The 26,904-nt window shown below is 40.8% G+C and overlaps 1 protein-coding gene across 1 annotated transcript; it reads left to right on the top strand.

Annotated features, from left to right (window-relative positions):
* Nucleotides 1-15,100: 15,100 nt before the first annotated feature.
* On the top strand, nt 15,101-24,327 carry atp6v0b (ATPase H+ transporting V0 subunit b). Its single transcript, XM_085438869.1, has 8 exons — nt 15,101-15,585; nt 16,366-16,414; nt 18,176-18,259; nt 19,400-19,477; nt 19,659-19,728; nt 19,915-19,966; nt 23,448-23,638; nt 24,058-24,327. The coding sequence occupies exons 1-8, from the start codon at nt 15,501-15,503 to the stop codon at nt 24,082-24,084; spliced, it is 636 nt and encodes a 211-aa protein (XP_085294995.1). The 5' UTR covers nt 15,101-15,500; the 3' UTR covers nt 24,085-24,327.
* Nucleotides 24,328-26,904: the final 2,577 nt, after the last annotated feature.

The raw sequence follows: 26,904 nt of genomic DNA, 5'->3' as shown, positions 1-26,904 counted from the left end.
GGCCCAGGATGTGAGTGGGCGTAAAGGCGTCTGGGAAGGGATCTCAAAACTGGATTATAGATGGCAGAGAGTTGGTGTCGTAAACCACCGCCTCTGTTCAAAGATGGTCGCTCACAGTGGACATAGATGGCTTCTTTCACTCCTCTTTCAAACCATCTGTCCTCTCTGTCCAAAATGTGAACACTGGCATCCTCGAAAGAGTGTCCTTTATCCTTAAGATGCAGATGGACTGCTGAGTCTTGTCCTGTGGAGGTGGCTCTTCTGTGTTGTGCCATGCGCTTGTGAAGTGGCTGTTTGGTCTCTCCAATGTAGAGGTCTGAGCATTCCTCGCTGCACTGTACAGCATACACCACATTGTTAAGTTTGTGTTTTGGCGTTTTGTCTTTCGGGTGAACCAGTTTCTGTCTGAGCGTGTTGCTGGGTCTGAAATACACTGGGATGTCATGCTTGGAGAAAACTCTCCTGAGTTTCTCTGATACACCGGCTGATACAACAGAAAAGAAGACCAGACACCAGCGAGGGAGGATAAGAAGGACAGACGCAACAACATTGTCATCCCCTATGCAGCCGGTGTATCAGAGAAACTCAGGAGAGTTTTCTCCAAGCATGACATCCCAGTGTATTTCAGACCCAGCAACACGCTCAGACAGAAACTGGTTCACCCGAAAGACAAAACGCCAAAACACAAACTTAACAATGTGGTGTATGCTGTACAGTGCAGCGAGGAATGCTCAGACCTCTACATTGGAGAGACCAAACAGCCACTTCACAAGCGCATGGCACAACACAGAAGAGCCACCTCCACAGGACAAGACTCAGCAGTCCATCTGCATCTTAAGGATAAAGGACACTCTTTCGAGGATGCCAATGTTCACATTTTGGACAGATAGGACAGATTGTTTGAAAGAGGAGTGAAAGAAGCCATCTATGTCCACTGTGAGCGACCATCTTTGAACAGAGGCGGTGGTTTACGACACCAACTCTCTGCCATCTATAATCCAGTTTTGAGATCCCTTCCCAGACGCCTTAACGCCCACTCACATCCTGGGCCAGCTGACCTCAGGAATTCGCATGATAAGGTGGGGCCAGGTTTCACAATGAACACACCCGAAACTCTGGCTGATTGGGACCCACGCCCAGTTTCACACCTTGGCTCAGGCAATTAGAGGATCATCAGGGGGTCCTTTTGTCCCTCTGTGGGGGGTTACTCCCACTAGGTTTATATCTGGGACTCTCCACCATTTGACCTTAGAACTGAAGAAGCTTCTCGGATGAGAGGTGAAACGTCTTCAAGCAACTTAAAGAAGTCCAGACGCTTTTCTTTGCAAGCTCCTTTGACTACGATGACCTGGATGACTGAGAACCTTCACAGACACATGCTCACTAGATAAGGACAGTCACAGATGAGCATGACCAAATTCTGATGAATCCTCCTTTCTGAAAATGACCATCCAGTATGACCTGAAATTTTTAATTAAGCCCACAAAGTCATGAGGAAAGTGTTCAATGGCGTGAGAGAGCTGAGGACCATTTTCACAGGCGTTGCCCAATACTGGTTATTTAAAAGAATGCAGATTTGATGTACTTCTACACTGGCTTCACTTTTCAGATAAGGAAAGTTAAACCACCTTTTAAACTGTCAATGGTTTCATTACAAAGTTCTTACCATTCCCCAGAATGAACAAACGACATGTTTAAAATATGCTTCTACTAACCACTCAAGTACCAATTTTCAAAAATCTCTTCTGCTAAAATGCCACAAAATATGTAAAGTCACAGTGAAAAAGATCTTAAATCTTTTGGATTTCAAATCTCATCACTTCCTCACTGACCGAAAATCCTAAAATATAACCCCTTTGACGATAGTTATGGCTGGTATAGAAGAATAAAAATTGATCCTGCAAGCTCATTTGTAATTAGTCCAGCGTAATGCGTTAAGGACCATTTATCCATCTGGCTATGATCAACCAATCTGAGTTGTGCTGACAGATCTGCAATCATTTTTAAATTGTGTATATTTCACATGGGCTGTTTTCGAGTTTTTGGGACATTTACATCATCGGTATGATTTTTTTTTCTTGAAAAACCTGAGGTATGCAATCAGACACATGCCGTGCTACTGTGCCACATGTTTGTTTGTCGGAAAGCTCAATAAATGATCCAGTTAAAAAAAAATATCTGAGCCTGAGACACATCTCTTTTGTCTGATTTCATGAAGGTAGACCTTGCTTACAAAACATTCTACAGAAGAAGCAGAAATTCAGTGTAAAGAAAAGCAACATGTCAAATGAACAATTTTTGTCATCTTTGTTTCCTCAGCATTGAGAATACAGTAAATGTTTCCCCATAAGACGTCTGAGTCTTCTGGAATGAATCATAAATATCCGGTCGTTAAGTCTGACGTCACTAGCCATGTCTGGGCCTAAACTCCGCTGCAGGTCCATATATCAAACGATCACTATGGCATTACTGAGAGTTGGAAAACTGTCTAAAGTCTTTCATCTTTAATAAAATGATCAGTGTTCTGCTCTACCAGGTGTAACAATTGAGTTTAACATCCAGGCATCCATGAAAACGGAATTTATGACATTTAACGGAGTTAGAAGTTAGCAGGATGTTAGCTCGCTAGCTTCTATCTAAATACAATATAGCATGTCCTGACTGCGGGGTTTTGGAAACAAATTAAAACATACAACTCTGTTATTACTTCCAACATAAATAAAGACAGAAAACTAAACAGCAATGACGTTTATAGGGTTACTGAAGTTTGGCTAGCTGGTATATAATGATGTGCTACGTGACCGCTAGCGACACAGCTATGTTAGCATAATATAAACAAGCTAACTTTTTTCCACTCGATAAAAGTTAACGCGAGTGTTCTCGGTGGTCAGGAACAAATGTAATCGCATGGCAGGATGCTGTAAAAGGATCAAATTTCAGCCAGGAGAACAACTGAGATAATCCATCCACAATACGAGGTTAGTCATTCATATACTGCTGCATGGGCTGGGCTGTAGTTACATCGTAAGGTTTTAAAAACTGAGCTTAAATAAATGATTAGCGGTAATAAAAGCCGAGGGAGGTCAACAGTGATCACTGACTGTTTTAGGAGCTTTTTGAGATCAAATAGAAGAAAATACAAAACATTAAACATGTTAACAACACAAAAGCCATATTAAACGCAGACTACTTTAGACCCGGAAGTAGGATTCCTCACGTCATCACTTAACGACCGGATAGCAATATGTTTAGGTAGGAGGTTCCAGAAACCAAATACACTTTTAGACACAGATCAAGCTGATAAACACTTTTTCAGGGTTTCAAATTAATGAAAATGTTTTAAAAATGTGTCCTTCTACTTGCATGGAATACAACTGCCATGAAGATTTTCTCCTTTGTTATATTTGAATAAAACTTTAATAGATTTCATTCTTGGATGGCCGCTGTATTATTCCTAACCAGCTGTACTCATTCTCTTATTAGAAGGCTGTACTGTTGCAATCAAGCAATGCTTCACAATGAGTCAAGAAATTATTACAAAAACCAGTGAATGCAACTAACATGTGTTAGTTAAACAACGTCTTACATGTTGCAGGTAAGTTATTTTTCTTGCATTAAAATTCTAAGATGGACCAAATGGGTGACCTTTCAAATTTCTGTCCAGGGTAATTTTAGCATTAAATTTTGACATTTAAAACAATAACGGGAATCAAAACACTTCTCTGCTGGAGTTGAATGGTGCTTCAGGTCCAATAAACCAACTAACCACTGAAAAAAAGAAGAAAAAAAAGGATGAAAGCCAAAATGACCCTGCAGGGGCTAACAAGCAAAATAAGACCTCTGTGTGTTAACAGAAGACCTCTGAGTCAGATTTAAACTCAGCACATGTGTCGAGATGGTCAATTCCACAGGCTCGCAACTGAAACTGAGCAGTTCAATAACATTTGCCCAGTCTCGTCTCATTCCAGCATACAAACTAATTGCATTGATTTTTCATCACATTTCCAACTGCCTTCATTTCTAGTTATTAAATTAAATGTTAGTAAAAAAGTATCTTTTTGGTGCCTCAATTAAATATCCTTCCTTTTGTTCCTTTAATCTCTTCAGAGAATGCAAACTCTATTCTGCAAACTCAAGGATGTTCAATCTGTGTTGAAGTACGTGAGGAGACTCATACTCGCTAAGTGAACAGACGTGTCTGAAACCAGACGTTACCGACTCGTGTGGTGACACACCAGAGAAGTGCTTGCTCTGGATAATTAATAAACAGTATGGTGTAACAGCAACAGCATTAAAGACAGCTACAAGTGATCTATCAACAGCAGCAGCTTGATGAAAGACACAGATTAATCTAGAACAAAATTAATTTTTAATACCACTTGGATATGTTCATGCTGAGGAAAGAAATTAAAATCTAAGTATTCATAAGCTCCTACCAGTAATAATATGTAATATTACATTGTCACTGCAGTTTCTTGAGATACATTCCAGTGAGCTCAATTTTTACACTTTAGTATCTGTATCTAACTCATGCCAAAGTTATCACAGTATCATGCAGTCCTGGGAAAACTTCTAAGGTTTTATATATCAGGATATAAAAATTACCCAGACCTGGTTGGGTAAATACAACCTCAGACAAATAATAACACATGACATATTACACTGTGTTATTTATTTAACAAAATCTAGGCCAAAATGTAGACACAGTGTATGAAAAGCTAAGTACACCCCATGATTTGGTTGCTTGTAGAACTACATTTAGCAGAAAAAATTACCTAAAACTTCCCACTCCTCCCAAAGCTAAGGAGGTCCACTACAAAACCCTTTCTGGTATTTACCCTTCCAAAGAATTTCTCAGACGTCGCAGCTATTGATAATAATTCTTGCTCTTTTTGTGATGGGGATATTGAATCTACAGAACATTTATTTTATAATTGTATATTCTGCAAAGCCCTGTGGAACGATGTGCACTACTGGCTCTTTCAAAAGATTCCAAACTTACTTGAATTTTCTAAAAATGATAGTATCTTTGGTTCTCTAAGAAAAGAAAAGAAGCTTGAAAATGTTCTAAATGTAATAATTATTATGGGCAAATTCTTCATTCACAAATGTCGTTTTCTGAAAACAAAGCTGTCCTTTTTTACTTTTCACAAAGAACTCTGCCTCTTCCTCTCATCTGTTACATGTATGGACAAAAAACAAGCTCTGGTTCTGAATCATATGATTATTGAACTAGATCTGCTAGAAAACCCCTAAGGTATAACATCTTTTTTTTGGTTTGTTTGTTTGTTTGTTTGTTTGTTTGTTTGTTTGTTTGTTTGTTTGTTTGTTTGCTTTGATTCTGTTTGGGGTTTGTTTTTATTTATTTATTTGTTGTTGTTTGTACAGTACTTCCTGTTCATTATCTATCTTCTATATGTTGGAATTCAGCCTGTTCTGATACTACTTCATGTTGGGAAAATAGAATCTTTGTAGAGATTGCCATAATTGTTGTACATTTCTGTGCAAAAAAAAAAAGTGTCTCTGTCTAGTAAAGGGGGCGTGTTCAAATGAAGCCCTATCGAGGCCGGTTATCAGAATATCACGTGACCAAAGATCTCTGAAATGACGTCGCTGAGTTATGTGATTCGAGCTGTGGAAAAGACGCTGGAATTAGATTTTGCCGTGACTTTTTTTTTGTAATTTATTTATTGTTTTATATTCCTTTGTGCACTTTGGGAGGCCGGCATAAATAAATGACTCTCAGAACCTCTTCTGACTATGCCCACCTTTGTTTGTGAGCAGCTTATGACAGGACCGTCAGCCTCAAGAATAAATGGCCAAACTGTTGCTTAAGTCTGACTCAAATCGAGGGCCAGTTACTGAAGCAAATATGCGGCTGTTTCTGAAAGTTCAGCACTTATATACTTACTGGTAAACTCTATATGCCCTAAATATTGTTCAGAAGAGTAACTTGAGCTGCACTAATCTCAGAATTTGCTTCTCGTCTCATCTCCTATTTGTACAGTTTATATGTGGGGGAGGTTTTCTGTCTATTTATTTTTTGTTACCATCATATTATTCCTAAGTAGTTATTGTGTTTTGTTGTTTTTGTTGTTGATCCTACTGGTCTTTCTTTTCTCTCTCTCTTTTTTTACTTTGATTTGTTATATTTATAATTCAGCAAACTGGAATATTTATTAAGTAAATATTAAATTTATGTAGGAGCTGGTGCTGGTCTCCCTGTCTCATTTGTTATTCATAGGAAGGGTCTGTTTTGTTTTTTTCTTGTTTGTACTTTACATAATGAACAAAGCTAACAGCATCTTCATTTTAATTGACACTACTCAGAATCTCATTACACTAACAGGACCAAAGTGAATAGGCGGGATCGGATATGTTTTAATTGCGGTTGTATTCCCCAAACACTGTAAAACACATTAGATTGTGGTTAAACCTTGGCTTTTTCCACAGTATTATTCTATTTTAGGTGCTTGTTGGTTGGTTTGCATTTTAGAGCCTGAAATGTCTGATTCAGTAGTTTCCAGAGAGAATTGTATTCCAACGAGAAACGTACTTTTATGTCATTTAGTTAAAGTTCAAGACTGCTGAGACAAAAAATGAACAGGACAAGATGACCTGGCAGATAGGGAGTAAAACCTTGTGTGAAGTACAAAATGGAAGGAAACATTAAACAGGCTGAATCAAAGGGATCTGTTGGACATGTTGGAGTAATGTGCTCTTATGAGTGCCTTCCTAACTGATTCATGCCTTTATTCTTTCTGTTCCAGCTATCTGAGGCAAGGGTGTGCTATTTCTGATGCCATATTTAATGCATGAACATGTCCAGTACACGTTTTGGCAGTTTGCTGGTCTGGAGGGTTCAGGTGTGCATCGATACAATGCCACATTCTTCCTAGAAATGGGTGTATCAGCAAATTTACCACAAGGTCAGATTGTACAATGCTCAAAGAACTGCAAAAAAATGACAGTACAATTAAAAAAAAAATACTGAACAGGTTTGGCTTGTTTGGAAGGGTTTCCAGGAGTCTCTTTTCTCTAAAAAAAAAAACAACACCAACATGGCAGCACTGCTTACATTTGCAAGGTTGTATCTGAACAAACCACAAGACTTCTGGAACAATGTCCTTCAGACAGAGAAGTGCAGCTTTGGTGCTAACAGTAACACTTTTGGAGAAAAGCGAACACAGCACATCGGGACACACCTCATAACAACTATCAAGCACGGTGGTGATGATTTGGGTTTGTTTTGCAGCCACAGGACCTGAACACCTTGCAGTTAACCATTAACTCCTCTGTACACTGAAGTATTCTAGAGACAAATGTGAGGTCATCAGGCACTGTGGTCCTGTGGCGATTCTCCCTGAATCCCACACAGTGCAGATGTCCGTGAAAGGTGAAAAGTGGCGACTCCAAAAAACTCCTACACCGTGACTTCAAAACACACTGCACACAAATGTGAGGTCATCAGGCCTCACATTTGTCCTAAAGCTTGGACGAAACTGGGTCATTCAACAGGATAATATTCTTAGCATATGTATGATATAATAGCTGAAAAAGAAAAGAATTAAGGTGTTTTAATGGCCGACTCAACCTGACTCTAATCCTGTGGCAGAGCTGTGCATGAGCATATACACATTTTAATGAACTGAAGCAATGTGGTACAGAAGAGTGGACCTAAATTCCTCCACAACCATGTGACAGAGTGATGGAGTCATGCAGAAAGCATTTTTTTTCAAGTTATTGCTGCTAAAGGTCATTGAACAGGTTACCAAATCATTGGGTATATTAAGTTTTGCACAGGACTTCACAGAGTCCAATAAAGGTCACGGGCTGCGACGGCAGACCGTGGAGTTGCAGTGAAAGTAGGGCCCAAACGCGAGACTTTTAGTGAAGGACAGTGGATTTATTGACAGGGGGTGGAAAACCCACAACTATATACAAAATCCAGGCACTGTGGTCCTGTGGCGATTCTCCCTGAATCCCACACAGTGCAGATGTCCGTGAAAGGTGAAAAGTGGCGACTCCAAAAAACTCCTACACCGTGACTTCAAAACACACTCCGCTCCAAATTCCTGGCAACACAAACACATTAAGGTTAGCAGGACATCTATTATCTCGAAGGTTTATACAAAAGTCCACGGCTGTACTGACGCGCTCTGACTCAAGAATCCAGCGTCGGCCTCAGCTCAGCTGCAGTCTTAAATACCGCTCCCTTGACGAGTGTAATCTGCTGCAGCTGGCAGAGAAGGACGAGCGGCAGGTGTGGCTGTCTCGAGTGAAGAAACACTTCCGGGTTCGCAGTCTCCTCAGCGAACCAAAACATCCGGAAGCTCACACGGAGAAACCAGGAGAAAAAAGGAGAGAAAATCAAAATACCACACGGAAAATATAAACATAAACATACACTAAAATACATGAGCCCTGGGTCCCTAGACCCAGGCCATGACAGTAAAACCTTTTTGTCACATGACTTAGAGTACTTAATTTGTAAATATTTGGCTTAGCTGTTGTTAAAAAACAACGATAGAGTTTCACAGTTGATCTGAGGTTGTATTTACCAAACTTTAAGGCTTCTTAACGACCAGATGATCTTTATTATGTTATAATTAATTGAATAATAACATTATTTGTCTGTGAAGGTTTTCAGTCGTCCAGGTCGTTGTAGTCCAAGGAGCTTGCAAAGAAAAGTACTTAAGTACTTAAAGAAGTCCAGACGCTTTTCTTTGCAAGCTCCTTTGGCCTTGAAGATGTTTAACCTCTCATCTGAGAAGCTTCTTTCTTTCTTTCTTTCTTTCTTTCTTTCTTTCTTTCTTTCTTTCTTTCTTTCTTTCTTTCTTTCTTTAATTATTCTCAGTTTTCATTCATCTGAGGTTGTATTTAATTTATTTTAAGACTTACTAAGACTTACCAAAGATTTTTTTCATTTTACCCTGATATGTAAAACCCTACAAGTGAATGAGGCTGTACTTTCTGTAAGTAATTAGTTAATAGTCCACACATGCTAAAATCATGGTCAGGAGTTATAGGGGGTGAAAATCATGTTCTTTGGACTACTTTAGAGGAGAAATCATGATAACATGTCAGAAACTGCACAAAATGTAAGCAATTATAAAGTCCGGGCATTTTTAGCAATTTGTTTTTCCACTTCACAGGATTTTTGTTGGATAAGAGAAAAACATCCCAGGGTTATGTTAAAAATGTGTTCAACAGCTGTAAATAAACATAGAATGAACTCTAGTATCCCCAGTTTCAACAGCTAGTCTTAAACCCTCTCTTTAGAAAACGCTGCCTCTGCTCTAGTTTGCTAAGTGCTACCATATTAGTCGATTTCTGGGAGAAGTAGGAGTTGTGGTTTTTTCCGTCATAACTTTCATGGCAGACACTGTTAGAAGCTGGGCTTTTTTTAAAAAATTTTTATCTTTCAGTGATTATAAAGCAGTCTCTAAGCAGCATTAAAGTGGAACATTTATACGTCTTAAATGAGGAGAAATGCAGGATGAGGCTTTATTTTCTGCTGAAAAGAAATGTTTTAGAGAGTGTTGGTATGTTCACAGATTCAAAAAGCAATGCATTACACTTTATTATAATCAATCCAGGGTACAAAACCAGACAACCAAAGTTCAAAAGCCTCATTTCAGGGGAAATGCTGAACGTCAGCAAGACCAAGGAGCTGGTGGTGAACTTCAGAAGGGGTCAGCACAGAGACTACAAGCCCATTATCATCAATGGAGCTCCAGTGGAGAGGGTGCAGTCCTTCAAGTATCTTGGTGTCCACATCTCCTCAGACCTGACATGGGCTGCCCACATTCAGGTCCAGACCAAAAAGGCTAGGCAGCACCTGTATCACCTACGACAACTGAGGAAGTTCAGGGTCTCTCCAAAGATCCTCAGGATTTTCTATACAGGCGCTGTGGAGAGCATCCTCACACAGAACATGACATCGTGGTTCGGGAACAGCTGTGTGAAGGACCAAAAAGCTCTCCAGAGAGTACAGCAGAACGCTGCTGCAGGATTGCTCTCCCCCCGCTTCAGGACACCTACACCAGGAGATGCCGGACTAGAGCAGCGCAGATACTGAAGGACCCGTCCCATCCTGGCAACAAACTGTTCCAACTTCTGCAATCTGGTAGAAGGTTCCGCATCTTCCGGGCAAGGACAGAGAGACTCAAGAGGAGCTTCTATCCCCAAGCCATCCGTGCCCTAAACACACACACCCGCCCTCTCACATCATCTATAATTGACTGAGACAGGACTCTTCCAGACACTAAACCAAGGCACAATGTACATTTCAATTCCTTTAATTTTAAATATGTTTATATTGTCTATCCTGTAAAATAGTCAGATGTCTATTCATATTAATGTACAGAATTCACCTGCTTGCTGCTACTACTGCACATTCACCCAGTGTATATACTATATGTGTGTATATATATATATATATATATATATATATATATATATATATATATATAAAAAAAACACCCAGCACGCCCCTGCGGGCGGTTTATCCTTCAAGCTCGGGTCCTCTACCAGAGGCCTGGGAGCTTGAGGGTCCTGCGCAGTATCTTAGCTGTTCCCAGGACTGCGCTCTTCTGGACAGAGATCTCCGATGTTATTCCCGGGATCTGCTGGAGCCACTCGCCTAGCTTGGGAGTCACCGCACCTAGTGCTCCGATTACCACGGGGACCACCGTTACCTTCACCCTCCACATCCTCTCGAGCTCTTCTCTGAGCCCTTGGTATTTCTCCAGCTTCTCGTGTTCCTTCTTCCTGATATTGCTGTCATTCGGAACCGCTACATCGATCACTATGGCCGTCTGCTTCTGTTTGTCTACCACCACTATGTCCGGTTGGTTAGCCACCACCATTTTGTCCGTCTGTATCTGGAAGTCCCACAGGATCTTAGCTCGGTCATTCTCCACCACCCTTGGGGGCATCTCCCATTTTGACCTCGGGACTTCCAGGTTATACTCGGCACAGATGTTCCTGTACACTATGCCGGCCACTTGGTTATGGCGTTCCATGTATGCCTTGCCTGCTAGCATCTTGCACCCTGCTGTTATGTGCTGGATTGTCTCTGGGGCATCTTTACACAGCCTGCACCTGGGGTCTTGCCTGGTGTGATAGACCCCAGCCTCTATGGATCTTGTACTCAGAGCTTGTTCTTGTGCTGCCATGATTAGTGCCTCTGTGCTGTCTTTCAGTCCAGCTTTGTCCAGCCACTGGTAGGATTTCTGGATATCAGCCACCTCCTCTATCTGCCGGTGGTACATACCGTGCAGGGGCCTGTCCTTCCATGATGGTTCCTCGTCTCCCTCCTCTTTCTTGGGTTTCTGCTGCCTGAGGTATTCACTGAGCACTCGGTCAGTTGGGGCCATCTTCCCAATGTATTCTTGGATGTTCCTTGTCTCATCCTGGACTGTGGCGCTGACACTCACCAGTCCCCGGCCCCCTTCCTTCCGCTTAGCGTACAGCCTCAGGGTGCTGGACTTGGGGTGAAACCCTCCATGCATGGTAAGGAGCTTTCTTGTCTTTATGTCAGTGGCTTCTATCTCCTCCTTTGGCCAGCCTATTACCCCAGCAGGGTACCTGATCACGGGCAGGGCGTACGTGTTGATGGCCCGGATCTTGTTCTTACCATTCAGCTGACTCCTCAGGACTTGCCTGACCCTCTGCAGGTACTTGGTGGTTGCAGCCTTTCTAGCGGCCTCTTCATGGTTCCCATTTGCCTGCGGGATCCCCAGGTACTTGTAACTGTCCTCTATGTCTGCAATGTTGCCTTCTGGTAGTTCAATCCCCTCAGTTCTGACTACCTTCCCTCTCTTTGTTACCATCCGACTACACTTCTCCAGTCCGAACGACATTCCAATGTCATTGCTGTATAGCCTGGTAGTGTGGATCAGTGAATCGATGTCTCGTTCACTCTTGGCATACAGCTTGATGTCATCCATGTACAGGAGGTGGCTGACAACTGCTCCGTTCCGTAGTCGGTATCCGTAGCCAGTCTTGTTAATGATCTCACTGAGGGGGTTCAGGCCTATGCAGAACAGCAGTGGGGACAGAGCATCTCCTTGGTAGATCCCGCACTTGATGGTGACTTGTGCTATGGGCTTGGAGTTGGCCTCTAGTGTTGTACGCCACATCCCCATTGAGTTCCTGATGAAGGCTCTTAGGGTCCCATTGATCTTGTACAATTCTAGGCATTCCAGTATCCAGCTGTGGGGCATTGAGTCATAGGCCTTCTTGTAATCAATCCAGGCAGTGCACAGGTTTGTCAGTCTGGTCTTGCAGTCTCGGCTGATTGTTCTGTCTACCAGTAGCTGGTGTTTTGCGCCTCTGGTATTCTTGCCAATTCCTTTCTGTGTCCCGCTCATGTATTGACCCATGTGCCTGTTCATCTTAGCCGATATGATGCCTGACAGGAGCTTCCATGTAGTACTGAGGCAGGTTATTGGTCAGTAGTTGGAGGGGACCGGTCCCTTCTTGGGGTCCTTGGGGATCAGGACCGTCCGACCTTCGGTTAGCCATTCCGGGTATCTCTCGTTAACTAGCAGCTGGTTCATTTGTGCTGCCAGACGCTCATGGAGTGCAGTCAGCTTCTTCAGCCAGTAGGCGTGAACCATGTCAGGCCCTGGTGCTGTCCAACTCTTCATACTGGAGACCCTTTCTTGGATATCTGCCACTGTGATGGTTACTGGACCCTGTTCAGGGAGGTCGCTGTGGTCTGCCCTCAAATCCTCTAGCCACTGAGCATTGCCGTTATGGGTTGCATCCTTCTCCCATATGCTCTTCCAGTATTGCTCCGTCTCCAGCCTTGGTGGTGCTGTTCTCTTATTGTTCCCTTGCCACTGAGAGTACACCTTTGCTGGTTCTGTGGAGAACAGCTGGTTTATTCTCCTGCCTTCTATCTCTCTGGTGTACCTCCTCAAGCGGCTGGCCAAGGCTGTAAGTCTTTGCTTGGCAGTTTCCAAGGCCTGAGGTATGGACAGCTTGCTGTATTTCTTATGCACCTTCTTTGTCGCACCTTGCTGCAACTCCGTTAGTTGGCTAACCTCCCTCCGTGCTACTTTGATCTTGCCCTCTAGCCTCCTTCTCCATGGAGGGTACTGCCCCTTGTCGCTGTTCAACTTGAAATTAATGAAAAGGGAGAATCAGACTTCTGAATTGCTTTTGGCTCTGAGCTGTCAGTCACATGGAAAACTGGTTTATGGGGTTTTTTTTTTTTTTTTTGCTTCTTTTCATGTTGCTGAGAGACATGTTTGATCAATGGTGTAGCTTCCCAAATCCTAGCTGTAGGCCTGCTTTGGTGGATTTTGTCATAAAAACATACTTGATGTGCAGTTCATTCATCTGCATTTTAATGAAGATGAGTCTATAAGAAGAATAACAGATAAAGAACTGGTGGCTCATCACTAAAAAGAAGTTCAACATTAATTCAAAAACTCCACATAGAGATATAACAGTGCTTCAGTATTGCATTTTGATAGTTTTTTGAAGATGTATAGCTCAGCAAAAAAAAAAGTATACAGATCAGTGAAAATGAAAGAAACAGTTCAAGAAAAATAGCTTTTATAGATAATGAGTAACGCAGTGTCATGGCATTTTCATTTGATGCAAGGTTATTGTTTTTCTTCTAAATTTCACAGTAGTTGAAAAAACAAACAAAAAAAGGATTACTAGGATTAACTTCAAAACTTCAAAACTTTCATTTAAGGCTTTGGTGATAGAGTGCTTCATACGTTCTTGTATACTATTGTATTTCAGCTGAAACACACAGGAAATCTTTTATACAGTTCTAAAAGGATGAGCAGACATACCTCAACAGAAATCTGGAGTATACTGAGAGTACACCGAGAGCGTCAAAGCACAGTGTCTAGCTTTCAAATAATGTAAGAATTAGTAATCTGTGACAGAACACTTGCAACAAGGCAGATAGTGCTTGCAAATAGAAATGTGTTTTATTTTATATACATATGCACAATACTGTATACAATTCTAATACGTTTGAAAGTCAGTATTTGGTATGGCCATGGTCATACCAAATACTGACTTGAGACATGGATCAAGCATCTCTCCCCTCTGGGGAGGCCAGTCCATGACTAATAGTGTTTCATTGTGTGGTTTTCAATCGAGGTATGTTTTTACTGCATTTGCAGTATGTTTAGGATCACTGCATTTCTGAACACTGAAAGTATTGACAATTTTATTTTTTGAGATGTTGCTACATAGTGGATGTGATGGTTCCTTTCTGCATTTATAATTACATCCAAGTCTGAAATATCTTCTTTTGTCCCCCAATTGTTTAGCTTCCTCAGTTTTTTTGCCATGCCAATATGTACCAAGTTTTCAGCCAATAGATCTTTGGGAATCACCTTGTCAGTGCCAATGAATATAAAACTGTGTTATATTTGGCATTTTTTGTAGATTCAACCTAAGAAATGTTGTACTTTTGCAACAGGCTGCTAGTAGCAAAGTGTGTGAATATGCAACTGTTAAATCTGTTCTTTGCTAAGTATCATGTGTGAATGAAACACCGGTTGGAGTTAAGTGTCATTTCGATGCCTGAATTATTTACAGGTTGGTGTTAAGTGGCTTAGCAAACAAACAAAGTTTCAAACAGGTAATGAATTAAAGAAAAAAGCCAACATGAAGTGTCTTACTGTTGTGTTTCCCTACCATGTGTCATGGGAACAGCTTCCCTGCCCCCTGGCCTTGATTTGATATCTTAAGTACTGCAAGAGGAAAAATATGTAACATTTATCCAAAACACAACTGCTCAACATGTTGGTCCCAAATCTCCCATAATTATTCAGATGATATCAGGTTATTACAAAGACCATAACATTTCCATCACAGCATTTTTGCACTTATTGAAAAATAATAGTGTCCCTCGTGGTCTAAGGATGAAGTTATTGTCTTGCACATGTCCTATCAAGTTAACTATATTTAATTATAGGATAAAAATGAACAGTCAAATAGACTTAGTATTGATTGGGTTTTTCCTTTATAAATCGTGTACACTGCAGTCTTGTTGCCTTTGCGCCATATATATTTCAACAGTGACATCTTTCGGCCACTGTGCGCGCTGCAGTCAACACTCCGGTTTCGGATACTATCTTCGAGGATATTTAAACCTCTTTTGCCTTGGTTGGGTGTCGTTTTGTTTTATTTAACTCTATATTTGTGTAAGTTACGGTGGAATAATTACCGAGTAAATTCAACACAAAGAGTGCTTTAAACGCTTGTTTTAAAGCGACAGTGGGTAAAGTAAAAACGTAAGCGAACGCAGCCCTCCCTCCCTTCCTTCCTGGGTCACATGCTAGTCGAGCCGGATCAGCTGACATCACCCAGCTTCTCTTTTTGATTCTCTTCCTCCTCCATCGACTGATAGCGCTTCGTAAAACTGCATTATATCGCTACCTGGGCTGTACTGGCATCAGATTTGAAATTTGGGCCAAGTAGATCTTGCTGATCCAGCAGGTTAACCCGGTGGGTAGATGCTACTAGAGTGGATGATGAACGGACACGCCATTCTTTACACGGGGGTCACTTTGGCCTTCTGGAGCACCATACTAATCGTTGGTAAGGTTTTATTTTACAGGAAAATGCCTAATAATAGCTAAATGAATGAATGAAAATATATATTTCATGTAATTTGCAGTAATGGTCGTGTATTTAATCGTTGTCTCTTCGTGACATTGTGATTTTTTTTTTTGGTATGTTTGACAGCTGTACTTCAGGACCCGTCTAAATACTGGGATAGTCGATAGGTTAGTTAGCATATGGAAAAAATGGTTTACTAATGCATGATAAGAGGGATACATGAAAACCCAATTCGTTGTTGAATGTATTTTTAAAAATCGCTGTGTGCTCATATTATATAAACAACACGGTTTAAGTTAGCATCTGGCTAGCATGCTGTTAGCTAAGGGTAGTTAGCTTACAGCGTACTCTCATAACAGAAATTTTCAGAGGTTTTAACGTTGGATGTTAGTGATTGTATTTTATTTTTATTAGTGTCACACCTTGTATGATTTGGAAATATTTTACCATGCTTGGATCGCTTTTCTTATTTTAGTTTGAAGTCGTCTGTTTGCGCCGTGCTAAGGTTAGCTGTCTAGGTGTTTGTGTGTCCAGCTGACTGTGCTGGGTAGGAACTACAGTGGTTTTCACGTGAGTGTGAGTGGTCACACCGAAGCTGCAGCTTCTTTTAGAACAGAAGTGTGACTGTGTTTCACGCAACCTGCAACACACAAGATTACTCATGCAGAAATACACACGGGTCGACTAAATGGCTCATCTTTAAAGTGTTACCGTGTTTTTCCCACATATGCCTAAAAATGACCGTCACTGTTTCCACAGGGATCTGCTACACTATATTTGACCTGGGATTCCGCTTTGATGTGGCATGGTAAGTATTCTTTGTACACAGCTGCTGTCTGGAGGTAAAGATTCATATATACTCTAAAATCATTAGTATCCGAGGGATAAAGTTAACGTGCCACACCATTTTTCTATAGGAAAGAGTTGTTGAAGGTAGGTTAAGAAGAGACGTGATGATCAGTTAGTAGCACTATGACTTAATGCTGAGAAAGAGCTGTACAGATGTTTGCTTTGTGACTGTTGATGGAGAATTATAGAGAAGGTCAGAGTGAGGTTCACTGTGGATCTCGAGAAAGCATATAATGGGATGCCAAGAGAGGAACTGTGTACTGCGTGAAGAAGTCAGGGTGGTGTAGAACATGTTTTAGGACAGCTAGACAGTGGTGAGGTGTGTCTGCTAGGAGTGACAGATGGCTAAGGTAGGATCAGGGATCCGCTCTGAGCTTCTCCTTGTCGCAGTGACAGATGAGATCAGACAAGAGTCTCTGCCGACTATGATGTTTGCATATGACATTGTGATGTGTAGTGAGAGTAGGTGGGGGTATGCTCTGGAGAGAAGAGGAATGAAGTTGAGTGGAAGCAAGACAGAATACATGTGAGTGTGAGTGAATGAGAGGGAGATGGGTGTAACGCTGAAGAGGTAACAAAGGTCAATGAGTTTAAATACCTGGGGTCAACCATACAAAGCCAATGGAGTGTACACAAGAGAGGTGAAGAAGAGAATGCAGAAAGGAGGAGGGCAGGAGTGTCAGAGGTGATTTGTGACAGAAGGATAGCAGCACGAATGAAAGGGAAGATTTACAAGATGGTAGTAAGACTTTCAATGGTGTATGGTTTCAAGATGGTTTTCACTTAAAAAAAAAAGAAAGAAAAAAGACAGGTGGCAGAGTAGAAGATGTTAAGATTTTCATTGGGAGTGACCAGAATGGGCATGATTAGAAATGAGAGGACCAGCTCAGGTCAAGCAGTTTGGAGATGAAGTTAGAGAGGCAAGGCTGAGATGGTTTGAAAAAGGGGCAAATGGGGGGATATATTGCACAAAGGATGTTGACTATGTAGCTGCCAGGCAGGAGGAAAAGACGAAGATTTCATGGATGGAGACATGCAGAGGGCTGGTGTGACAGATGAGGGTCCTAGGGATAGGGTGAAATAGAGGCAGGTGATCCACCTAAATTGGGCAACTGAAAGAATTAAGAAAGTGATGATTTTTGACCTTGTTTGACATCTAGTCTGTTGTTTTAGTTATATTTTATAAGTGGTTCTACCAGGAAAAATATTATATTGACATTCTGGGTAATAAAAGTTATAAAACAGCACTGCCTTTCCCACATTGCACAATTGTAAATGTACAGAGACATGCCTTACAACATAAGCTAGTCTACGTTGCCTGTTTCCTCTTTGACAGATTCAGGGCCCGCCTTTTCCCTTTTTGCAGAGTGATAGTGAGGCACCAATCCGTTTCACTTGGCTGATCAGACATTTTCCAAGATAATTTGTATATGTTGAAAGTGAAAGTAACAGTGAATGTGTCACTGGAGACATTTTTGAGGTCTGTCTGTACTTTCCCCAAATAAATTTGGGATGTGAAAGAAACGCATGAAGTGGTTTCCATCTACTACTTGAAGAGGGCATAGCTTGGATTTATCCACTACAGGTATTTATTTTAACAGACTGTTGAGAAAAAGGTTAGAGTTTAAAACAGAGTGTACATCGTGTTTTTAAAAGGTATTGCAAACAATGATGTTGTTATAAAATTGAGGCTGAGTGAGCTTTACTTCTTTACTCGCAGGTTCCTGACAGAGACTTCTCCTTTCATGTGGGCCAATCTGGGCATTGGTTTGGCCATCTCGTTGTCTGTGGTGGGAGCTGCCTGGTAAGTAAGACTTCTTTAAGTGCATACTAGTATCCATGGCTGGCTATGTTTGATTACAAAACATGAGCATAATTTTACACAAAATGCCAAACTCTGTCAGTTGTCTTGTTTCAACATAAGAGGAGTAAAAAAAAAAAAGTGCTGTTCCCTAAAACCTTTGACCTTACTTTTTAAAACAACAGGTGTAAATGTAGAACTGTAAAATATTAAACTGTGTGAAATGAAAAATAGATGTTTGGACAAGTTTCTTGTTTTGTATTCAGAGTTTTCGATTGTGAAATAATAAATTGCAGAAATTACACATAAAATACCACATTCACCTACTTACACAGCACTTTATTTTATGGACTTTGCACACCTATATATTTCACACACTAACATTGATCCGTTTTTTCGGGGCAGTTTGCGGTTCGTTATCTTAAAGAAGAATTCAAAATGTAGACTAGAAGACTCGGGAATCGAACCACAGATCTTCTGAGAACTCTAACCGAATTCCTTTAAAGCAGATTTGGCTGAACAGCTGCAGGTAAAGGCCAGCTACAGCCAGTGGTCTGTGGGGAAAAACCGCCACCTGCCGATCCACAGGTTCCTGGATTACAAAATGATTCCTGTGTTTGCTTAATAATTCTGATTTACACACTGAATAACTTATCTCTTCTGCATGATTGTCCTACACATTCCTGTCATTTGGAATTAATGAGAAATACATCGTCTTATTTGTTTTCACACATATTACCTACAAGTCTCTGGGCTGGCTGCTTATTTTGGATCAGTGTTCAGAAGATTTATTTTCATTTAATTGCCTACCTTGAGCTCCTTTTTATTGTTTAGTATTTTATCCCATTAAGTGCATTAGATGAAAAATGTGCTGCCACTGTGTGTTGAAACGGATCCTTTTTACCTTGTTTTTGCATCATTACAAGTCTCGAGTGCATTGAAAACCGTTTGGATCACAGAAGATGTGTATTTATACTACGTGTAAATGGGTCGTTTTAGAGTGAAGCTCAATAATGGTAGTCATTTAACTCATGCTGTGTTTTTATGCTTCTCCTGTTTCCATTTATACCAACTGTTGACTTTTCTGTAACATTAAAATGTTTTTGTAAGTGATGTTGTTTTTCTTTCCGCTTGTTTTCCTAGGGGGATCTACGTCACTGGCTCTAGCATTATTGGTGGTGGCGTCAAGGCTCCACGAATCAAAACCAAAAATTTGGTCAGGTAAGCCCCGTCAAAGAGAGCACTTGTCTGTTTTGTTCCCGTCAACAGCTGTACGTTGCTAAGAAGGGCATTCAGTGAATTATGGTTCCATCTAGCACCAGTAACATCAGTTTATTGCTGCAGGTCCAAAGCAGTGTTTTGCAGAGACGGTGACCCTTGCTTATTCTGTTTCTCCCCCCAGCATTATCTTCTGTGAAGCTGTTGCAATCTATGGAATCATCATGGCTATTGTCATCAGCAATATGGCCGAGGTAAGGAACACATTTTTGATGATTGAGGAAGCCTTTTTTAAAAAAATTCATAAATGATGCAAGGAAGCCTGCACAGAGGACAGCGACACCTTGAAATTAAGCTGCAGTTGTAAGAGACAAAAACAAGTGAAATGTCATTGTAGAGCCCGGAATAAGGATTCTGAAATGATTTATTTCGTCTTACAGAACTTCAGTGGAACGACTCCTGAGACTATTGGGGCACGAAACTACCAAGCTGGTAAGAAAAGAGACTCCTGACTGAAATAGGAAAATCTCACCTTTAATTCTAGGGTTTTAAAAATAAATAATAATAATAACAATAATAGAATTTCAGCCCTGTTTATACATAGGCCCCCATTTTCAGAGGCTCAAAATTAACTGGACTGACAAGCAGTCAGTGCCCAGGTGAGGCCTGTGCCCTTTTAATTTCATGAAGGATTAGGAGGACAAAAGATCCAGAGTTGATTTCAATTGTTGACTTTGTATTTGGTTGCTGTTTACTGGAGATCTCAATATTCTGTTCAAAGAGAATCTATGCAAGCGAGGGTGTCATCATTAGGCTGAAAACAACCCCAAGCCAAAATAAACCTGTCATAGATGGAAAATTGTAGTGGGCAAATCTGCAATCTGGTTGAGTCTTAAAATTGGTAAATGGACTGGGTCTTATATAGTGCTTTTCTACTCTACCTGAGCAGTTTAAGCGCTTTTACACAACTTGTTCATTCACCCAATCACACCATCTAACATTCACACACGCAATCATACTCTGATGGATGCATCTTAGAGCAACATAGGGTTAGTATCTTGCCCAAGGATTTTTGGCATGCAGACTGGAGCAGACTGGGATCGAACTTCTGGTTAGTAGGTGACCTGCTCTACCACCTGAGTTACAGCACTGAGCCCAATGCACTGACCAGCTCAACGAAGGTCTCACAAGAATGATCGCAGAATTATTTCCATGTTTAAGATAAATGTTTACTGGTGTTACAGTCTACAATCCAGGCATACCTTTATGAATGTACAGAGAGTTTACAACAAGGTGGAGGAACAGGAAGGTCAGAAAACAACTAAAAGAGTCTGCACAGTTCTGGGGGAAAAGAATTCGTTGTACAGATGAAACTAAGATGAAGGCCAATCAGATGAATGTGGTGGTGTGAAACGGCTCATGATCTGAAGCATATCACATTATCTGTCAAACAGTGTTATCAGTGTTACTGCATGGCCTCAGGTAACTAATACTTATTGATGATGTGACTGCTGATAGAAAAGCAGGATGAATTGTGAAGTGGACAGGTTTATACCCTCTTCTCAGATTCAGCCAAATACTTCAGAAGTGATTGAACAGAGCTTTAAAGTGCAAACAGATAATGACCCAAAGCAAACTGCAAAAGCACCTCAAGTTTATCAAAGAAAAGAAATGAGATATTCTTCAGTAGCACATGCTTGAGTTGTTCAGTACAAAACTGGATGCAGAGACCCACAAACGAGCAGCAACAAAAGGTGGCTTCTCAAGGGAGGTGATGTCCATCAGTTCCAGCCTTAATGAAGACGTTGCCTCCAACAGACTTTTATCAGAATATTACAAACCATCCTTATATTTAAAATGATAAAATGACAAAACTGTTAAAGTGGTCAAAAATGTGTTAAACCCATGAATGAAAGCTGAAAGTCTGTACTTTAATGACATAGTGGTTGCTTGATTTGCTTGAAGTCCACTGTGGGGATGCACAGATTTGAAATTACTAAAACGTCTGGACGTGTACTGTTGAGAACAGTAAAGAAAAGATATTTGCTGCATTCACTAAATTTTTTTTTGAATAGTTTCACAAAATTTAACAGATACAGAAACCTAAATATGTTCACTAACTGTGAAGATGCTTCACAATAAACTCTTACAGGCTTATTTCAAGGTTCAAGGTTCTTTATTTGTCACATGCATAGTTATACAAGTATAACACACAGTGAAATGTAGCCTGACACGCTCCTCGACATGTGCAAAAAAATTGGGGGGGGTGTAGAGGAAGAACATTATATATATATATATATATATGTAGTATATACATTGGGTGAATGTGCAGTAGTAGCAGCAAGCAGGTGAATTCTGTACATTAATATGAATAGACATCTGACTATTTTACAGGATAGACAATATAAACATATTTAAAATTAAAGGAATTGAAATGTACATTGTGCCTTGGTTTAGTGTCTGGAAGAGAGTCCTGTCTCAGTCAATTATAGATGATGTGAGAGGGCGGGTGTGTGTGTTTAGGGCACGGATGGCTTGGGGATAGAAGCTCCTCTTGAGTCTCTCTGTCCTTGCCCGGAAGATGCGGAACCTTCTACCAGATTGCAGAAGTTGGAACAGTTTGTTGCCAGGATGGGACGGGTCCTTCAGTATCTGCGCTGCTCTAGTCCGGCATCTCCTGGTGTAGGTGTCCTGAAGCAGGGGGAGAGCAATCCTGCAGCAGCGTTCTGCTGTACGGATCACTCTCTGGAGAGCTTTTTGGTCCTTCACACAGCTGTTCCCGAACCACGATGTCATGTTCTGTGTGAGGATGCTCTCCACAGCACCTGTATAGAAAATCCTGAGGATCTTTGGAGACACCCTGAACTTCCTCAGTTGTCGTAGGTGATACAGGCGCTGCCTAGCCTTTTTGGTCTGGACCTGAATGTGGGCAGCCCATGTCAGGTCTGAGGAGATGTGGACACCAAGATACTTGAAGGACTGCACCCTCTCCACTGGAGCTCCATTGATGATAATGGGCTTGTAGTCTCTGTGCTGACCCCTTCTGAAGTCCACCACCAGCTCCTTGGTCTTGCTGACGTTCAGCTGGAGGTGGTTGTCCTGGCACCACGATGCCAGATTCTTCACTTCATCCATGTAGGCCGCCTCATCGTTGTTGGAGATGGCACCCAACACCACTGTGTCGTCAGCAAACTTCACAATGGTGTTGGAGCCATGGGTGGCCACACAGTCTGAAGTGTAGAGGGAGTAGAGCAGTGGCGAGAGGACACATCCCTGAGGTGCTCCTGTGTTGATGGTGATGCTGTTGGAGAAGCACCTGCCCACCCTCACCACCTGAGTTCTGCCAGTGAGGAAGTCCAACACCCATGCACACAGACGGCTGTTAAGTCCCAGATCCCTCAGCTTTGTGAACAGTCTGCAGGGCACTATTGTGTTAAACGCTGAACTGTAATCAACAAACAGCATTCGCACATAGTTACCCTGTTTCTTGTCCACATGGCTGAGAGTGGTGTGTAGGACGTGGGCGATGGCATCCTCTGTGGATCTGTTGGATCTGTAGGCGAACTGCAGCGGATCTGTGGTGTCTGGGATGGAGGAGGAGATGATGTTCTTCAGCAGCCTCTCAAACACCTTCATTACTACCGAGGTCAGTGCAACTGGCCGGTAATCGTTCAGGGATGAGGGTTTGCTGTTCTTGGGCACAGGGATGATGGTGGATCTTTTGAAGCATGTGGGGACCACAGACTTCGCCAGGGACTCGTTGAAGATGTAAGTGAACACACTTGCTAGCTGGTCAGCACAGCAGCGCAGCAGACGGCCGGTGATGCCGTCTGGCCCCGCCGCTTTCCTTGTGTTCACTCTCCTCAGTGCCGCTCGGACGTCAGAATCAAACAGGGAGCATGAATCTCGTAGACGACTCCATTGTGAGTTACTCAGGTTGAACTGTGACTCATTTTGTTTTCTGTCCTATTAGGTTACTCCATGTTTGGAGCTGGTCTGACTGTGGGCTTTTCCAACCTCTTCTGTGGCATCTGTGTCGGCATCGTGGGCAGCGGAGCCGCTTTGGCAGATGCCCAGAACGCCAGCCTCTTCGTGAAGATCCTAATTGTGGAAATCTTTGGAAGTGCCATCGGCCTGTTTGGTGTCATTGTAGCTATTCTGCAGGTAAATACAGTTTTTTGCAAGCCTTTACCCTTCATCTTTTGCCTCACAGGAGAATAATGGCCACATAGCACAAACTGAAGTTTTTAATTTCACTTATTAATTATTTTAGGTCAGAAACTGTCAATCATCACAATCTTATCATTAAGCTTTATCGGTTTTAGCCTCGCTTTAATCTAAGCGAGGCTAAAACATCTTTTTCTAAATATGTGATAGAATTTCACGTTTTTTTTTTAAAAAAAATTTATTTCAGTTTACAATTTTTTTTGCAAACTAAGTTTTTAGTTTAGTTTTGGTTTGTTATAACAATCTTTCCACAACATAGTTGTTTGGACAAAGGCCCAGATGTTGTTGCAGAGACTTAAAAATTATAACTCTTTACAGTAAATGTTTATTAAAAACTGCTTTTTGTTTCTCCTCAGACGTCGAAAGTAAAGATGGGTGACTAGAATGTGCATTCAAATGCTGAGAAGACAGACGCTGGAACAAAACAAAAAAGATCGATTATTGTGTAAATACATCGTAAATTATTTAAATGTCTCTATTTGCCTGGTATTTTTTTTTTTTTTTTTTTTACTATCATCCATACAAGAGTTGGTACACCCATGCCCTGCTCTTAATTCTTAAGGGAAGAAGGAAAGTTGAAGAAAACAGCATATTTTGCATTTCATACCTTTTTTTTTTTTTTTTTTTTTTTTTTTTTTTTTTTTTAAAAGAAAAAATGAGTTAACTCTGTGATGATTTAGCCTGATGAGCAGTAGAAGTAAACGGGGCAGTCTGAAGAGCGGCTAGACGGACAGATTCACTCTGCATTTAAGGAGAGGTTTACACCGATAACTGTTTAATTTGCATCATTTTTATCTGACCGCTCTTGTTGAATGGTAGTTAAAAATTAGACTGGAGTATTTGAAAAACTGTGTGTGTGCGTGTGCGTGTGTGTGTGTGCGTGTGTGCGCGCGCGCGCGCAGGACATGTGATCTTTTTTTCCTGTGAAGCATGAGGATGTTTGTCATTGTGTTTGTAGCCTGGTCTGTCAGATCTGTTTCCTTTTTTTTTTAAATCTGTTCTTTGCTGATAGGCTGATGGTCCTAACCCACACAGCAGCCATAATACAGTATTTATCAGGCTTCCTGATCACTAAGGTTGGGTGGCTCAATGGGAGGTCAAATTTGGTCAAATCACATATAGATTTCCTGCAGTCTTTAAAAATGTAATGTTGAGTCTTGCGGTCGTATCCGGCAGCCAGAACTTCCCAATTGACTTCACTTTTATTAGAGTCGTGATCCTTTCCTGTAGTTGGATATAGTGTTTGCTTGAAGTAAAACAAAAGAAGAAGCTTATTGCTGTCCTAGTCAGTTACTAGAAAGGAAAGTAAAATCTTTACCACCATTAATACCCAGTTTTACCTTTTCCTGTGGTATTACTGTCATTTAACAAGGGTCCAAATCTCTGACTCTGTTATATTTGCTGATTCATAATAATAAAACATCCAAATTTTGCAGCCAAATCTTCGTTTCATTGAAACTTTTCTTTTGAATGTTAGTTTTGTCTTGTGTGAAAATGTCAACTCTTCTCATTTATGTTCAACATTCCTTAAAGTTTCATTCATTTATGTTTTAAATCTCAGTTGTCTGTGGGTATATGTTCAAAAGCAGCCTTTTGGGTGGTGTAAATGATTATTTTCTAAGCTACCAGTAACATAAAATTGAGTTTAGCCTAAAATGAGAAAATGCTGTAATGGTGGTGTGTGTGTGTGTGTGTGTGTGTGTGTGTGTGTGTGTGTGTGTGTGTGTGTGTGTGTGTGTGTGTGTAAACATAGCTTGAAAACGTCTTATATTTTTGATCATCATTCCACAGAGCTGACAGACCACGGCTTTTTTGTGAATTGTCCTGTTTTTGGTTTTGGTTTCTTGAAATTTTCCCTCCATATACTCAAGAGTTCAAACACTGAGGTCTGGCCTCACAAAGGTGTCGGAGCAGTGAGATGGTCTTTGCTCTCATAAATGATAATAATCAGATGTGACTCCAAGATGCCTTTGGAGAACCAGGCTGTGTACCAAACCCCGGGCTTTCAGTGACTGTAGGTGGTACTGTGTGTACATTATGTTGATGTGATGGTGACTTGGAAAATAATTCAGTTTTCAAAATTGTGTATAATAAAAACAGAATCAGATTTTTGTTTCTGCCTTCATAAATGTCCTTGAGGAAAATAAAATGAATCAATCGAGATCTGATGGCTTTTTCTGTGTTTGTCTTCATTAAATGTGAGCATATTGTCACCCAGGCCAATGAAAAGGCCGCTTTACTCTTTGCAGTTTGTACTTGTTTCCACTAGATGGCTCTGAAATCCACAGCATCTGCCTTGATAAAACAGCTGCTGAAAACTTTCTTGAGGAAATAGTTTTTTTTTTGTCCTGTTAACGTCTCAGCTAAACATTAATATCCATCTTTCAGTTTGCGCAGTTGAAGAATAATGATTTCATCACAATGAAAGCCCTACAACCGTGGCGTAATATACTGTAATGTTTTAAACTTACAATCAGTTTGCTGACCTCTAAAATGTGCCCATCAAAGCTGATTTTGAAAATCTTCTCGGTAGTCTACCTCTGTTCCTGACATCTTCATCATCAACATATTTTGTCCAGTATATCCAATATCTCTCCCCAGCACATGTCCAAACCATCTCAGCTCTAAAAATGCCACCAAAGTCAAAAATAAATAAACAAAATAAAGCACGATTACAAGTATGTAGCAACATTTTAAATAGATCATGTGGTCAATTAAAGTGTTTGAACACCACAATTTAAGTGTCAAAAAGAAGTAAAAGTGAAAAAATAGAGAGAAAAAACAAACAAACAACAACAAAGCAACCCATTAAACTTTGGATGTTTAGAGTTAAAGATAATCTTGTAAAAGGTCTCAATTAGGCTAAACGCAAGTGGGGCGGAGTTAGCCTGCCTGTAATTGTCTAGCCTTTACAACACTTTATTTTGTTCTATTTAAAGCTTGGATTTACCAATATTTATACGGTCATACCGAACTTGTAGAAAATGGGTTTAAAACAAATTTAAAGGGATTTTAGAAATATATTATTATTTTTACTTTAAGTATCTGTCTCTCTGTAAATTTAAATGTAGACTTTATCACTTTTTTGAACTTCCCTTGTATTGGGTATCGTTCAAAAAAATCTTACAATTATTATTTTGCTCATGACTGCAGCATACTAATAATAATAGCTGGCAAAAGCTGGATACTAAATTATCAGCATG

This window comes from Copadichromis virginalis, linkage group LG18, assembly GCF_057382275.1.
Source record: "Copadichromis virginalis isolate Kocher_CV1m ecotype Utaka linkage group LG18, C_Virginalis_male_GT1.1, whole genome shotgun sequence".
Taxonomy (NCBI): domain Eukaryota; kingdom Metazoa; phylum Chordata; class Actinopteri; order Cichliformes; family Cichlidae; genus Copadichromis; species Copadichromis virginalis.
The sequence above is the reverse complement of the archived record's forward strand: the minus strand, read 5'-3'. Positions and strand labels throughout refer to the sequence as shown.

Coding starts and splice junctions, on each gene's coding strand:
- atp6v0b (XM_085438869.1), top strand. CDS start 15,501: ATGCTACTAGAGTGGATGATGAACGGACACGCCATTCTTTACACGGGG. Junction 18,260..19,399: donor TCTGTGGTGGGAGCTGCCTG/GTAAGTAAGACT, acceptor TTGTTTTCCTAG/GGGGATCTACGTCACTGGCT. Junction 19,729..19,914: donor TCATCAGCAATATGGCCGAG/GTAAGGAACACA, acceptor TTCGTCTTACAG/AACTTCAGTGGAACGACTCC.